The sequence below is a fragment of the Ambystoma mexicanum genome, chromosome 2p, assembly GCF_040938575.1.
Source record: "Ambystoma mexicanum isolate Mex_15411 chromosome 2p, UKY_AmexF1_1, whole genome shotgun sequence".
In the NCBI taxonomy this organism is placed as follows: Eukaryota; Metazoa; Chordata; class Amphibia; order Caudata; family Ambystomatidae; genus Ambystoma; species Ambystoma mexicanum.
Window position 1 is genome coordinate 29,475,232 of NC_090923.1, and position 17,434 is coordinate 29,492,665.

At 49.6% G+C, this 17,434-nt stretch overlaps 1 protein-coding gene across 1 annotated transcript in view; it reads right to left on the reverse strand.

Moving 5' to 3' along the window:
* LOC138566161 (amine sulfotransferase-like) overlaps window positions 1-17,434 on the reverse strand; it is a 974,685-nt gene that overhangs the window by 924,791 nt on the left and 32,460 nt on the right. Inside the window, exon 2 of the mRNA XM_069643191.1 lies at window positions 2,232-2,282. Coding sequence (XP_069499292.1) covers window positions 2,232-2,256 — 25 coding nt within the window. The 5' untranslated portion in view covers window positions 2,257-2,282. The remainder of the gene's footprint in view (window positions 1-2,231; window positions 2,283-17,434) is intronic.

Genomic DNA, 17,434 nt, shown 5'->3' on the forward strand with positions numbered 1-17,434 from the left:
ACAGGTCTGACTGCAAATATAACGTTCTATTGTTCAATGTCCTTGAGACAGGGCCCATGGCGAGGGAGCAATGATTGATATGAATAGTTTGGGATGCGCAATAGCTACGTGGGCGATGAGGCCGGCCGTTCCCAAATACATGTTACTTCACAACACTGGAATTACGGGCTGGGGCACTGTGGATTTTGCAGGCTGCATAACGCACAGACTCAATGGATGTTTCTAATGTTATGTGAGTAATTATTCAGGCGTTTTGATCCCGGGATGAGGGAATGATGAATGGATGCATGGGCAGGTGATTTGATACAGAGTTTGCCATGTACAGGGCTTCTTGGGATCTATCCGCCTCCCCTACGCTATGTGATGCAGGGCTGCCATAGTGGGACCATCGTCTATCTGGCCTTGTTGAGCCCTCCCTGTCTCGAGGCGCACTCAGACACTTGTGTCCATGCACGTTAACATTCCCATCTGATGGATTCTGTTTTGACAGACGCATGCACAGGTACACTCGTTTGTGATGGTGTTTGCACCTCGATATAGATGTTTATGAGTCGCAAGTGGTTTTGGGGTGGTGATGATCCTTTTGAGTGGGCTAGCATGCATATGGCTGTGGATTTCGTGTGATCATTGAAGTGAGTTGTTCGAATGTGGTTCTGATGGCCATTCTGTTCTTTTTCTTTTCTTTTGGTTGACAGGTATCTCCTCCCCTTTTGCCACTGCCATCTGTATGCCACTCCTGCAGATGGATTTTACTCCCGACACCTGCTGCTTCGTGTTAATCAGTGGAGCAGCATTACGATCTTATGGGACGATCGCCAATGGCCCACATGCCCTTACGCAGTACTGGTGGCTCGGAGCAACATTTCGGCCTTTCAGCTGGACTAGTGCCTCCCCATTGGGACGGCCCTGCGGTTCTGTGCGCTTCCATGTTGCCTTTTCGTACGTGAATGTGGCTCTGTGTACCATGGGGGAACAGGGCGACACACAAGTAGTGGCTGGTCATTTCTTGCGGATGCAGCCCACAATGGTGATTGGTGTTTTGGAGTTCATGGCCTGATGGCTGTATGGGCTTGGTGACTTTGATGTGCATAAATTTCTATTCTGATTTGGCCCGTGTAGCGTTTTTCTTTGCAAGTGATGTGGCATATGCCTATTTGGGGGGCGATGTATTGTGAGGAGATCTGCATTGGGTTCCAGCTTCGGGGTTTAGTTGCGTGGTACTGTACTGGGCGCGTTTGCCTACTAAGCCCGTGAGGTCAGGGATGGGGGCTGCCTATATGACAGTTTGAATGTTGTCATGCTCAGGGGCGGGGGATTGGGTTTTGTGTAACAGATGCCGGTCAGCCAGGTGGACTGGTGGAATGATGTGATTATCGGAATATTGCTGGTCACAGGTGCCTGTGTTTGCGTGCGTTTCTTGGTGGGGGACTGTGGTCATGTCCATTGGGATTGCTTCTGTATTCGTGCCATCTGTGCCCTGCAGCTCCCATTGGCCCCTCTTGTGTTTCTTTTGTTCGTTGGCATGCATGGGTGACTTGTACATTTCAATGGTTGCATTGTGACTTCATTGCACCTACGGGGGGTTGTACTTTGTGGGCAGGGAGCGGTGTACAGGCACTCAGTGGGGCCGTTTACGGTTGATTCGCGATGCCGTACTTCTCGCCATGGCGGAATGGTACATTACGCCATGCCTGATGGCGTTAGGTACATGTCCGCTAGGGTCGGAATTGGCGTACCGTTGCACCATGGTGGTGTTTGCGGTTTGGCATGGCGCGCGCGCGCGTGCTTGGTGCAGTTAGCGTTGGCGTTCACTACGGTGTCGCTAATGGCTTCGTACTTTGCGGTGACGGGTCATAGTCGCACCGAGCGCTATTCGATGGCGGTATTGCATTTCCGCCATCGGTTTTCGATTTCCGCCAGGGTCGTAATGAGGGCCTATGTGTTTCATTTTTTTGAGATGTGTGCTAAATAAATATGAAAAGAGAAAAAAGTAAGATCATATTGAGTGATGGTCAGTGAAAAAACATTCAATTGCAAATTGCATTAATTTAAACACATGAATACAATCTATTGCATGCCCGTCTATTTCCAAACTGTTATACATCAATGGACAGATGAATCGCAATACATTACAAATGAAATTCAAGGCTGGAGATTATTGGTAAATGCCCCTATTCTATTTTCCTATCCCCAATATTATCTATTCTCAAGACACAGACACAATTACTCACCTGACATCTTGCCAGCGATGGCCATTTTTTATGATGTAAAAAGATATTCACCTGTTTAAAATAATAATAACATCAATTGATTTTGGGATATCAATAAAACAGTATTACACCTAACTACTAGTTCAATACATCAGGTAATAAACATGTAACATATAGCTGTTTTAATAGCCTGTGAAATATCCAGTCCTCCAACACTATTACAAGACAGGTGCCATCTACCACCTCTCTGGCTACCTTGCCACTTCTGTCCCCCAGCTCTCTAGCCTCCTTGCCATCTGACTCTTTCCTGACTCCCTTGCCACCCTTTGCCCCCACCTCTCTGGCCTCCTTGTCAGCTGCCTCTCTCCTGGCTCCCCTGCTACTCTCAGCCTCTATCTCTCTGGAACCTCTGTCATCTACCTCCTCTCTGGCTCCGCTGCCTCCTCCTCCCTTTACCTCTCAGGCTCTTCTGCCACTTCTGTCGGGGACCTCTCCTCCCTGAACCCACCCACCGAAGTCTTTCAAAAGTGGCAACCTGCTCCACATCGCTACTCTCAACTCTCGCTTTGCTGTCAAACACTCCTATGACATCTGCCACCTCCTCGAAGACCTGGACCTGGATGTCCTCCCTATCACTGAGACATGGTTCACGGGCAGCTGTGTCACAAGGTTTCACACACTACTCCCTGAGAGCTACATGATCCACTCTGAGCCCAACAGGCCCAACAGGCCCAGAGGTGGAGTGGCCCTGATCTTTCCTGAGTGGATTCCTGCTTGCATCATTCCCACTCAGACCTATTCCTCCTTTGAATGCCTGGTCTGCAGGCTCTCCATCTCTCCGAGCATCTCTCTGACCTCGGTTACCGTCTACAGGCCACCTGGCCAGGCTACCCTCTTCTTTTTTGAATGGGCTGACCTCACTTCCTCTGTCCTTTCCTCTACCTCCCAGCTTCTCCTCCTTGGGGATCTCAACATCCACCTGGTATCCCCAACCCCCTCCTCTGGGCTCTTCCACAAATTTTGCAATTCTCTGTCCCTTTCCATTCTACCCTCTGGTCCGACTCACTCTGCCGGGCACACCTTGGATGGTCTCATCTCTACAGTCATCCCCCTCTACCATCCTCACTACTCCTCTCTCCTGTACTGACCACTCTCTTCTTTGTCCTCACTTGGCAAAGCCCCACCCAGCAATGACACCTTAATTTGCGGTCATTCGACCTATGAAGCGAGTGTCAGTGCTGCCTTTGCCACCACCTACTCATGCGGCTGATTCCCATCCTGACACAGCCCTTTCCAACCTTCACCTCTATCTCTAACACTATGGACATCCATGCCCTTGTCATGAGGAGCCGCATGAAGCCTGCCAAAAAGTACAACTCTTGGTATGACTCTAATCTGGCCGGTCTGAAATGCAACTGCAGAGCAGCTGAACGTAAATGGGGAACTTCGGGTTCACCCTCTGACAGACTGGCCTGCTGCCTACTCCAAAGACAATACAGACACTCCATCTTCTCTAAAAAGAGTGTTTGTATTCAAGCCTGCATCTTTGCGGCCTCTAATAACACGGCCAAACTATTCAAAATCAGCAAGGAACTGGACAATGCTATTGCAGTATCCTCCTCTTCTACACCTATGCAGGCCCTCTGTACGGCACTGGCCTCTCATTTCACCACTATAACCCAGGGCATCTTGCCGCACTCTCCTCCTCTTCTCCCTCCTCTCCCTCTACCTCTCTCTGTGGTTACATTATCCATGTGATAATGTAACCGCAAAAATGTCTCCAGACCACAAAGTCACAGTTTTTTGCAGAGACATTATTGCATTGAACATGCGCAACCCAACAATTCTTTCATTTTACAAGGGGTCAGGGGACATCCCCACAACCCGTCCCCATACATGATGTCACCACATGTAATGTTGCCAATGGCTTTCCCGGCAACATTATGTACGGGGACATTATTACCTGAAACCTCTCAGGGCCTCCTTGGCAGCCCCACCTCCTTTCCTTCTCTCCTCCCTCTCTCCTGTCACAAATCCGGTCTATGAAACTCTCATCCAAACAGATGACACCGTACCCATCCAGAACCATTAAGGACAACATTGATTCTCTCAATCCAGCCTTGGCCGATGTCTGCAATCACTCTTTCACCACTGGAGATTTCCCCTCTCCTCTCAAGCACTCCCTTGTGAACCCCCTTCTGAAAAAAACTTCTGCCGAGCCCTCCATTCTGGCAAACTATCTCCCGATCTCTATCACTCCTTTCCTAGGCAAACTCCTGGAGAAGTTGGCTATCTCCCAGCTAACCCTCCACACTGAAGCTGCTGTTTGTCTCCATGACCATCAGTCTGGCTTAAGAGCAGCCAGAGGTACGGAAACTGCTCTAGTGAACACCTGTGAAGATTTCCTTTCTAACCTTGACTCTAGCACTCCCTCTGTCCTCATTCCCCTCTACCTATCCTTTGCTTTTGACATGGAGAACCAGAACATCCTGATCACTTGTCTGCGCGATGCCCTGGACATCATGGATCAGGCTCTGGTGTGGCTGTCCTTTTTCCTCTTCCCGGGTTCCACTTTTGTCCATCCTCTACACAACCTCTCTCTCCACGTGTGGTGTTCCCCAGAGCTCTATCCTCTCCCCCTGGCTTTTCAATGTCTACCTGGCCTCTTTGACCCTCCTGATCTCTACCTTTTCATCTACCTTTCAGTATTATGCAAATGGCACACAGCTCTCTTTCAGGCTACCCTCGACCTCTTCTTCCCTTTGCTCATCCCCGACTGTCTAACCGCTATTCAGGCATGGTGCGCTTCTAATGATCTCTGCCTTAATGCCAGTAAGACTGAGATCCTTCTCATTGGGACCCCTGCTCCCGCTTTCCCCCTCTCACTCTGGCCGGCCTCCCTGGACCATCTGCCCTCACCCTCATCTTTGACTCCACACATTCCTTCTCCGCCCACATCTCTGATGTCTCTAAAAAGTCAAACTTTCTACTGCACCTAGTCAGAGGTACTCCTTTTCTCTCCTTCCCCTAGAAACTCATGGTCTCTGAAGCTCTGGTTCTCTCTAGGTTGGACTATTGTAACAGCCTCTTTCTAAATCTACCTGCCTCTACTCTCCGCCCTCTGCAACTAATCCAGAACAGGACTGCGAGACTTGTCCTTGGCCTCAAGCCCTGGGATCGTATCTCTCCAGCTCTGAAATCTCTCCATTGGCTCCCGGTGGATGCAAGGATTAAATTCAAAACCCTCTGCATTGTCCACAAGGCTTTGTGGGGCCTAGGTCCAAAATACCTTCCGCTATCGCTCCTCAAATACCTCCCCTCTCAAGCTTTTCGCTCCACTACCTCTAACTCCCTCAAGGTCAGTCGTTTTTCAAAGAAACGAGCTCGGGGCAGATCTCTGTCTTCAGATAGGGCCTCCCTCTGGAACAGCCTCCCTGGCACTCTAAAACTTGAGGAGAACCATCTCCGGTTCTAGAAGCACCATAAAACGGTCCTCTTTGCTTCTGCCTTCGCTCCCCCTCTCCCCTGCTGATCTGCTCTCTCTTGGCACCATGCACCTGGCCACCCTCTGTCCTCCGGGCCCAGATACCTGCTCACCCTGCCACCCTCCCGCACTGCCTCCGGGCCACCCCTTGCACTCGGGTCTGTATCTGTACCCATACAGCCCCCCCTTTTTCTTCCTGCAGTTATCAGACCTACCCTGTCTGCTGCCTTAAACCTAGCACTTGCCACTTGCTGGCTGCACTACCACAGTTTGTTGCCTTTATTATTTAGTTATTATTATTTTTTGCTTCTCCTTTGCCCTGCAATTTCCACTTCTCCCCCATCCATGCACTTTTCCCCTCCCCCTCTCCCATGCACTTGCGCGCTGTTAATGTCACTGGTCCTAGTAAGATTGTTGTTTTGTTCTCCCCTGTTCCACTCCCTTGCCTTGTCATGCTCTGAAACACTTGTGTACGAGCACAATAGAAATAAAATATCAATATCAATACACTCTTGCGAGGCAAAAAACCTTGGGGTCATCTTCGACTCCACTCTCTCCTTCTCGACACACATCAAGGACCTTGCCAGAAAGGTCCATTTCCAGCCTCCTCAGAGGTATTCTCCGTTTCTCACCTTCCCCAAGAAGCTCACTGTCTACAGAGCCCTGGTTCTCTCTAGGCTGGACTACTGCAACAGCCTTTTTCTCAATCGGCCTAACTCTACTCTTCGCCCTCTACAGCTCATCCAGAACAGGACTGCAAGACTTATCCTTGGCCTCAAGCCCAGGGATCGTATCTCTCCAGCCCTGAAAGTTCAAGGCCCTTTGTATCGCCCAGAAGACTTCCTGGGGCTGGGGCTCTCGCTATCTCCAACTCTCTCTTCCTAAGTACCTTCGTACTAGAGATCTCTGTTTGTCCACTTCTAATTCTCTGTGAGTGAATCGCTTCTCCAAGCAGAGATAGGCGGGTAGATCTCTCTCCTCTGCAGGTGCCACCCTCTGGAACGGCCTCTCTGCCTCTCTCTGCCTTGAGCCAGATCGCCTTAAGTTCCGGAAGCTCCTCAAGACCTTCCTTTTGTCACAGAACACCAGCCCCCCCCCACTGTACAGTCCCCCTGCACTTGCCTGTAGGCATGCCTGCACTGCCGCTTGCCCTACCAGGCACTACCGCAGTGTGATTCCCCTTGGAGCCCCATCCCTCCTTGCACTTAACCCAGGGCCCTGCTGCTCTGGGTGCCCTTCTCGCTGCACCCTCTCCCCTGCAATTCTTGTCTGTGCACTTGCATAATCTAAATGATTCTAGGCCTTGTAAGATAGTTTGTCTTGTCCTCCCTTGCTCCCCCTCCCTTGCCTGGTTGCGCCTTTATAGGTGCATTATGAATAACATATCAATCAATCAAGTGTATTGCCCAAGTATCTTGCGTTACAAACTTACAACATTCTCTTTTATCCACCAACAGGAATGCCCAGAATGCTTTGCAGGCAAGCATCTGACATACAGAAGAATTGGGGCTTGGGGTTTGGGATTATTGTAAGTTACCTCTTACAGAACCTACAATACTGTAGGATTTGTAGAGTGGCAAGGTGACACCAGTTCAGTGGGGCTGCCTGTGGACACTTGAGGACCTTAACATCTTACCCATAGAGTTAGGGATGCAATGTCGAGATGTAAGATACAAACTTTGAACATTCTTTCGGGGAAGGCCTGCCTGCCACGATTGGATCTGCTATTGTAACTTGCTGGAGCCCTTAAAATACCAGAAGACAGCTTTCAAAGCCAGAGAGTGCCAAAAAACCATGCAAATGGCAGCAGTGGGTTGTATACATCCTAATCAATTAACATGACATAACTTCGTCCTTCCTGATGACATCCCAGGACAAACCCTCTGCTGAGCTGTTGAAATCATGTGACCTACAGGTACTATTTGCATAGATGCCTTGGAGAGAGGTCATTGATGGCGGTGGTGCTACAATCCTACTAGTTGACCGGGAAGTAGCAATCCTACCCATAACACGTCCAAGAGACCCAGAGTTCTCGCCTTTAGATGCTTTGCAAGGAACACAGTAGTAACGGGAAGTTGACACCACCTAGGTTGGCATTGGGACAAGATGTGGGCAGAATGTTACCTCGACCTTTCCAAATGAAAAGCTACCTTTGGAAATCTAAAGAACTTTGAGTGTAACAAGACCTTAATGTCACGCCCATCACATACACTTAATGAGTTCCTCCCAGGAACAGCAAAACAACAAACTAAAAGAGTGACACATTGATTGGACATTTGTTGCTGGAAGTGAAACTCCTGCTCTTACTCAACGCATATTCACTATCTGCAAAGTGCCGTCCCCAGCACATGCCAAGCGGTTCCACTGTTCCTCTTTGGCTGTTGCCTGTGGTCTACTCCAGCATGACAGAACTTTGCTCCAGAGCAGTCCTTTGAACTATCAGTCAGTCTGCTGGAGTCAGTCAGTCAGTCCTTTGAACTATCGAGTGCTGCAGAGGCTAAAGATAAGACACTTGCAGCAGGGCTTGAGGTACCATTAATTAGTACATTTGGATCAAGAGTCGGTAACAGAACTGGAATGGTGGTTGAAGAATATGGACGCCTGGAATGGGCGAGCCATTTTTGGAGACCGACCAGACCTGATCACAGAACCCGACACAAGCCAACTGGGCTGGGGTGCCTGATGCGGGGACCTGCAGACAGGAGGGAAATGGAGCAAAGAGGAGCTTCGTCTTCACATAAACTGCCTAGAGCTATTAGCAGGATCCTTCGTGATCAAGGACTTCACAAAGGGAAAGATCAAATCCTGCGTACTGCTGAAGATGGGCAACATCTCAGCAGTCCGATACATAAACCACTTGGGCGGCACCAAGTTCAGGATGCTAGCAGAGCTAGCTAAAGATTTTTGGCACTTTTGCCTTCAGTCAGATACGTCAGTGACGGCAGAATACCTGCCCGGAGCACTGAACGTAGTGGCAGACTGGAATTCACGATTTCTCACGGACTCCAGTGATTGGAAGCTGGATCCGACAGTATTTCAGCGAATGAAACAGAGGTGGGGTCTGCTCCACATAGACCTCTTTGCATCCCGGATGAATGCACAGACAGCCGATTACTTCAGCTGGAGACTGGACCAAGGTGCTTGAGGAACGGATGCATTTCTACAAGAATGGAGCGGAGGTCCCCACTACGCTTTTCCCCCATTCATGGTGCTGAGCAGAGCTCTAGCGAAATGTCGGAGGGAGAGAGCAGAACTGCTGTTAGTAGAATCACTGTGGAAATCACAAGTATGGTTTCCGACACTAATGGAATTAGTGGTAGACCTGCCGAGAGTGCTACCGGAAGGAGAGCAACTGCTCACAGACCCAGTTGGTTCATTTAATCTTCTGAGAGTGAGAGGGACACTCCCACTCATCGCATGCAGGATATCAGGAGACGTTGGGCGTTGCCAGGCATTTCGGTGCAGGCTGCAGAGCTTATCGCTGAATCCTGGGCTCCATCCACCAGGAGGAGCAACAATGCGGCTTGGGCCAAATGGGTTAGCTGGTGCAAATGAGGAGGTGTTCATCCCGTTTCAGCACCTGTAGTGACGATCCTGAACTTTCTAGCACACCTAATGCAAGACGGAAAAGCTTTCAGCACGATAGGAGTATACCGATCAGCAATATCAGCAGGACACCTGCCAATTGAAGGTGTGCCGGCGGGTGAACACCCAGCGGTAGTGAGATACGAGGGGCCAAATTTAAGACTCCCCCAGAACCTCGTTATCATACGATGTGGGATGTATCATCGGTCCTTCAGCTCCTAGAGGGATGACCGGCAAACAGATATCTGTCTCTTAAGCAACTGTCAGGGAAGCTAGCAATGCTCCTATGTCTAGTCTCTTGTAAATGAGTATCTGATGTACGTGCACTAGAGATAATTAGAAGGGCCTTTGGGCCGGATGGGTTCACCTTCTCGGTAGTAAAGAGAACTAAGACAGGGACCTCCTCGGTCCATTATCCATATTTTCCTAATAGATCTAAGCTGTGTGTAGCAAACTGTATCAAAGAATCCGAAAACAGGACAGCAGCGCATGGAGCAGCAGGTACCACGCAATTGCTCATAGCGCGTAGGAAGCCTTTTCGGGGGGGTAGCTATGCAACCATCACTAGATGGGTAAAGGAAATTATGCAAGCAGCTAACATAGATTTGAGGAAGTATGGAGCTCATTCAGTGGGGGGAGCTATAGCATCTAAAGCATTCACAACAGAAGTGTCCTTGAGAGACATTATGCTGGCGGCAGACTGGGCTTATGATCGCACCTTTAAGGAATTTTACTTTAAGCCAACAGAAAGTTTAGCAGCCAAGGTGTTGGGGAGCTTTTAACAAGCATAATGCTCACCACCAGTCTTGCCATAGAATAAAGATTAACCCTGCTTACTGCGCAGGGAGTATTAATTCTATTAAAGACTAGGCGGCGAGCATTACATTCCCTCCCATTCATGTATTGAGTATGACAATGTTGGGGTAAGATGTTGACGTTAAATTATGATGTTATTCTGGCAGGTTGGTTGCAATACATGGACGCCACCCTGATTATTTTGCTTTGTATTATTACCTAAGGGAAGAGCCAAAGAACAATTGAAAGGCCAGACTAGCAACGGTAGTCAGTTGAAGAAGATCGACGCTCCAGTTTGAAGTGGTTAAAGTCTTCGCTCTGTTGGCAGGACATAGGGAGTCATTACGAGCATGGCGGTAGGGGGTTAACGGCACCGGTAAGGATGCCGGTGCCGTTAACCCCCTACCGCCATATTCTGAGGTCCCTTAGCGGGTCCCACCAGGAACGGCTGGTCTGACCAGCCGTTCTTAGTGGGACCCGTTAAGGGACCAGGGAGCAAATAACGGGCCCGTTATTAGCGGGCCCATTATTTGTTCCTTCCCCATTCGCATTGAGCCCTATGGGGGCTCAAATGGGAACGGCAAATGGTTTACTGAATGGGGACTTACCGGGTCCTCCAAGGTTGGAATGACCCGGTAAATCCCCATGCAGTGACACCGGACCCGGGTTTGGAGGCAGCCATATATAGCGCCATGGCTACCGCCAAACTCGTAATGACCCCCATAGTGTGGAGTTTAAGTGAGAGTTCAGAGCATGTAAAAGAGAGGAGGAGCTCAGGGACAGGATGTGGTCATAGCTGAGCAAGGATGGAGAAGGACTACAAAGACTATGGGGATTGTAGTTCAGAAAAGAAAAAGTCACTTTGGGACTTTTTTACAGTATTTGTTGTTGGTTTGTTGAAACTGCTGAGGAGTAGTAATAAATGAAGTTGAAGCATCATGCTCGCCTCCTAGTCTTTAATAGAATTAATACTCCCTGCGCAGAAAGCAAGGGTAATCTTTATTAAGAAGTACAATTGATAAACTATGGGAAAGTTAAAAACAAAAACTCTTTGAAGAGTGATTTATATTGAGTCAATACGATAGACGGAGGTATTTCAAAGTGCAATTCATTTAATAGTTTGGGGGCCCAACAGTTCCAACCCAATCAGAAAGTCTGAGACATTGGGTGCATAGCTGCCAGGGTTCCCAGTTCCATGCATGACACTTCGAGTAAGTCCTGATTTTTGTTTTCAATTTCATGCTGGAACTTGTAGTTTTGTTTTTCCCATTGTAAGGATGGGGCTAAAAGTGACAGCATGCAGTGGGGAAATTTGATTAAGGAATCACGCATGGAAGTAGGCATCTTTGCAGCCATGTTAAACTCAGCGGTGCTCCTTATGAACCCAGGTGGGTTCCCCGGCCATCAGTGGAGGGCAAAGCTCTAACTAGGTCCAGCCATAAACCCCCCACACCCTTGCGCACCAGCATGCTATGCAGGGTGGAATCCACACTAACCAGCAGCGGTGCACAATTACCCTGCCAATGGTGTTGGCTCACCCCCGAGAACAGAGCACTGAGGTGTCGAGGCCAGAGCCCTGGCGGCTCCCCCATTAACCCAGCAGCGATCCTTGCGTGCAACCACTGGATCACAGGCCCTCTCCAGAGGCAAAGCTCGAACGCAACCCGGACAGATCTCTGGATGGTTAGGGGTGATTCCCTTCAACGCAAGCCTCCCACATGAGGTGACCAACCCACTATCCAGCAGCGGTCCTCCTGTGCCCTAACATGGGGCCCCAGTCCTTCCTGAGTACAAAGCTCTAAGCCATCCAGGCTGGAGCTCTGCATGGGACAATATCCTATGTGGGCCAGCAATCCCCTCTCCCAGCGGCGATCCTCCTGTGCCCTAGCATGGGGCCCCAGCCCTGCAGTATCCTATGTGGATCAGCAATCACCACACCCAGCGGCGCTCCTTCTGCACAGTATTGGTCCGGCAGGGTCCCCGGTCATGCCTGCAGCCCATAGCCTAGCTGCGTTTCTTGTGCACACCGGCAGGGGTACCAGCCTTCTCCAGAAGGCAAAGCTCTAGCGCAGACTGGTTAGAGCCTCTGCCCTTGGGCACCAGCATTCATTGTAAGGCAGCCTCCCCTGCCCAAGGGCGATCCCTGTGCACTTCCAGTGGTGTACTGCCTCTTTGGAGGGCAAAACTCTAACGTCTTGAGTACAGAGCCCTGGACAGCGGGGAGTGTCTCCCCTGTCCTTGGGTGCCAGACTCTCATGTGGGGTGGTGGCCCCCTAACCCAGCAGCAGTCCTCCTGTGCTCAGGCCCTATTCAGAGGGCAAAGTTTTAAAACATCCCGGGCAGAGGGCATGGGACGGCTGCCACCCTGCCCAGCAACGGTCACCACTAGGCCCAGGAGGGGTCCTGGCCTTCTCTTGAGGGCTAAGCTCTAATGCGTTGGCATCTCTGTCTGCTGCACCCCAGTCCAGCCCCTGTGCTGGCCCTGAGTGAACAGCTACCATGGCACGGCCACCCCACTTCTCTACCCAGGGGTGGCCACTGTGAGTCCTGAGAGGATCTCACAGCACTGTGCAACTCTAATGTGTTTAGAGCTTTCCCACCCCACCCAGGGGACCCCCCAACCCAGCACAACATCCTGGGGGTCTGCCATTCCTTTAGCAGGGGGCCAGGAGCCCTTCCCACCCAGGCCCATTGTAATGTATGTCACTACCAGATGGCTGGTCTCTGAGCCTGGCCATTGGGTAGTTGCCCATAGGAATGAATGCTTGGATCAGATGTCCGGCCTGCTCTGGAAGTATGGATGGATGTTAATTTTACATTTTACTCCAGTTGGGTCTATAAGGAGGCTGGATAACTTTGCCCACACCTCCCCCTCTGTCACCCAGGGTAGAGATCACAAGAATGCTTAGTCACCTTCCCCCGGATTACTGCAGACAGTGTTTATGGCTTCTATCTGCACTCCAATTGGGGCTCACTGTCTCACCCATGCTCTGTCCTGAGACACCTGCATCCCTACCAAGACGGACCTAGGGCCAATCCTCATGAGATGTACCATCAGAGCCGGTCTTCTGAAGGCACCCTGTTGGCCCAGACAAAACCTTGGCTCTCCGAGGACCCAGCAGTCTTGCACACAGACCGCAGGTTGGCCTGCCCCGCGAGCCACCCCAGACTCCACAGGTGACTTGGCACACTTGGTCTGTCTAGGGTTGGATGGCCTGAGCTGTTGTTTCAAGCAATTAGCTTCCAGCCACCTTGGGACCATGTTGACATGAGGGTATGCACCCCGGGGAGTGCATCTTGGGTGAGTGGCTCTCCTCTGCGAGCAGAGTAAAGACTGAGCAGCCAGGAAGCTCACCAGTGGTCACATCAGAGTGGAGGTGGGGTAGCTGGCGCAAGTCTTGGACCACAGGGCAGAGGTCCAAGTCCTGTAAGCTATGCTGTGGCCTTTCTCCACTGAACACATTGTTCCCCTGCAGTTTGGAATGACTGTTCTGTGGGGTGAGTGCTCAAGGTCTAATAATTTGTCTGCCAGATATATCCTTCCTAACTTCTCAGAACGTCTGTGGTGGGTGTCTTAAAATCAACATTGTTCCACTGTAGAGTTCAATTATTTTCTCCTCTCTTTAATCTTGGTAATTTAACTGAGTCGGCTCTTCTCTTCCTGACTTAATTGCTCACATCCACACATTACTCTAAGCTGTTATCTCTCCTTATGCAATGCAGTCTATTAGCTGTGCCCCATATGGTCAATGACAACAGTTTTTGCAAATGGATTTCTCCAGATCACCAACTCTACCCATCTCCTGATGAGTCCCACAAACATCCACCCTCTCCCTCATGATCTTCAATCTTTGCATGGAACCGCTTGGAACCCTCCTTGCTCCACACAACATCCACCAATACGCAGTTAATAATAATAATAATAATAATAATAATAATAATAATAATAATAATAATAATTTCGCATTTATATAGCGCTACGAACCCTCAGGTATCTGAGCGCTGCTTATTACACGCAGATCTACCAGAAGATATCCTCTAGCATGTAAATCCACAGACTCAAGGCTTGCGTCACATTGATCAAATCGTGGATGTCCAGTGCTTATCTGAATTTCAACTCTTCCAAGACTGAATTCTGACTGCTGACCAACAACATTGAGCACCTGGACATTCAGACCTGGCTCTCTGCTGCGCACCTCTAGGTCTTCACACCCCAGCTTGACACCTGTTCCAAGTCCATTGGGTTTGACATCGAGAGTCACCTCTCCTTCACACTGCACATAACAAGGAAGACACAAACAGCGTGGTACCAACTTTCTCTCCTATGGAAAATAAAGCCCTTCATCCTAGAAAACAACTTCAGATCTGATGTCCAAGCCTTGATCCTCTCCCACCTGGATGGTGGCAGTGCAATTTTGGAAGGCCTTTTGGAACTAGCTTGGCTCCACTGAAATGTGTCCTGCATCCTGCAGCATGACTTACCAAGGGAAATCGGACAGATAATTGGACCACATCACACAGACCCTCATCGAACTGCACTGGCTCCTACTGCTAGTCTTTATCATCTTCAAATCCTGCTTCATCATCTACAAGGCTGTCACTCCGAAGGCCCCAACCGACCTCTCTGAGAAACTCAGCATCTCTGGAGGCCTACGATCCACCAGAACTAAGGACATGTGCAGACTTGAACTTGCAGGTATGGGAAAGAAAACCCCAGATGATAGGCCTTCTCTGTCAACGCCCCAAGAGTGTCAAGGAGTTCCCCCCTTCTCACCTGAGTTCGATCGTTGCTGGATTTCTTGATCAATGCCTTCTTGTGGACAGATCGAGTCTTGAATAAGGCTGCACGAGTCTCTTCCGACTCCAGCGTGCGTTTAAAGTTCCGGGATGCAAGGATCCAGGAATCCGGGAAATTTACTAGCACACGAGTCCAGGAATCAAGAAAGGAAGGAAAGGGACTAGGAATGGGGATGGCTGGAAGAAGCAAGGAATAAAATACAGCGAGCTACGGAGCACACATCTGGTCGCTACTTCGCAATAGCATTGAGACGCGCGGAGCCGCGGGAGGCGTGGTCTATAAATAGAACACGCTACGTCCAAGGTTTAGAGCGAGGAAGGTGTTTCACAGTGGACGGCCATGTTGGAAGTACAAGGGAGTGTAAGCCCTATTGAGACAAGGACCAGGAAGTCCAAAAGTGGCATGTTCTGTAGTTCATGACAGCATGCCTCCTCCGAAGACCCGTTCCTCTGGGTTTGCCCGGGTGTATAAGGTGAAATCTTCTGAGCAGTCGAGGGGCCTTGAGATTAGAAAGTGGTTCCCAGGTTCTTTCATTAGGAGGATATCCTTTCCATTCAACCAGGTATTGAAGCTGACCCCATTTATACCTGGAGTCACATATTCGGGATACTTTGTATTCCAATTGGTTGTCGTCCAGCAGAGGAGGAGGTCGGCAGGATTTCCGGGAGGATTTGGGTGTAGGGTTTTAATAAGGATGTGTGAAATACTGGGTGAAATTTCTTCCAGGAGTCTGGTAGTCTAATCCGGTATGAAACTGGATTGATAACTTCCTTGATGGGAAATGGACCATAGTACTGAGGGGCCAACTTGTTTGGCCGTAGATGTCGGGGTAGTAATTTCGAGGACAACCAGACTTGATCACCAATTGCACAAGAAGGACCTGGTCTTCTTTTGGAATCTGCATACCTCTTAGTCTGTGTTCTGGCCCTCTCTAAGTTTTCTTTGGCCTCCTGGTGTACGTTGATGAGGGTTTCTATCCAGGAGTCGACAGTAGGTACTGGTGTAGGATGAGGGAGAACAGAGGGTAGAACCGATGGATGGAAACCTTGGCTACAATAAAAGGGACTGGTCTTAAGTGCTGAATGATCGGAATTGTTGTAGGCGAATTCAGCCACGGGTATCAGGAGCGACCAGTCATCCTGAACCCTGGTGGCGAAACATCGAAGATACTGCTCCAGGGTCTGATTAGCATGTTCTGTGGCTCTGTTGGTTTGGGGATGATAACCAGATGAGAGGGCGCGTTGGATTCCCAAAATGCGACAGAGATGTTTCCAGAATTGAGAGATGTACTGAGGTCCTCGATCAGATATGATCTTGGAAGGAAGTCCATGTAAACGGAATATGTGTTCCAGGAAGATTCCAGCAAGCACGGACGAGGATGGTAGCTTACACAGGGGTGTAAAATGAGCCATATGAGTGAAAAAGTCTATGGTAACCATGATGGTCGTGTATCCTCGGGAAGGTGGTAATTCCACAATGAAGTCTGTAGCAATGAATTCCCATGGCCTTGTTGGCAGTGTAGGTTGCAGTGGAAGACCCGCCGGTCTCTTGTTATCATGTTTATTTTGACTGCAGATAGTACAAGCCTTGATGTACTGCTGCACGTTGGTCTTCATTCCAGGCCACCAAAACTGTCTTTGTATGAGACGGAGGGTGTTGGTCATGCCACGATGTCCGGAGTGAAGGGTATCATTACAGAGGTTTATTATTCTTTGTTGTAATTTCTGTGTAGGAATGACCAGTGCATTGTCCTTGAATAAATATCCTTCCTTAACTCTTAGGTTCCATGGATTCTTCCTTGAAATAGCCTTCCAGAGGTCAGAGGATTGTGTTTGCACTCAAATTTCTTCCAGGAGGTTGACTGCGTGAGCAACAAAGATCGTGTGGGGAAACATCTTAGGATAGGCCCGGCCTTCAGTAGTTACATAGTCAGGACGTCGAGATAAGGCGTCAGCAATCATGTTATGTGATCCGGGAACATGAGTGATTTGGAATTGGTACTGGGCAAAGAAGTAGGCCCAACGCGCCTGACGACTGTTCCTGCACTCCAACGACTGTAGAATTTGAAGATTCCGATGGTCCGTGCTGACCTGAACTGGATATCTAGCACCCAGAAGTAGATGTCACCATTCAGTGAAGGCTTGGCGGATGGCTAAGAGTTCCTTTTCCAGGGCGGAGTAATGTGCCTCACTGGGAGTCAGGGTTCGTGAGAGGTAAGCAATGGGGTGTTACAGTTTATCCTCAAGTTCCTGCTTCAAGACCGCTCCTATGGCGTAGTTAGAGGCATCCGTTTCCACTAGGAATGGCCGATTTATGTCGGGTTGGGTCAAGATGGGGGCTTGCATGAACTCTGTCTTTAAACGTTGGAATGCCTTATCTTGCGGTGTAGACCAGATAAAGGGGGTGTCTTTCTTCAAGAGGGCAACGATCGGCTGAACGATCTCGGAAAAGGTAGAAATGAACTTCCGGTAGAAGTTGGCAAGCCCCAGGAAGGATTGAACTTGTTTCACGGACGTGGGAGCGGGCCATGCCAGTATGGCCTTTACCTTTGAAGGGTCCATA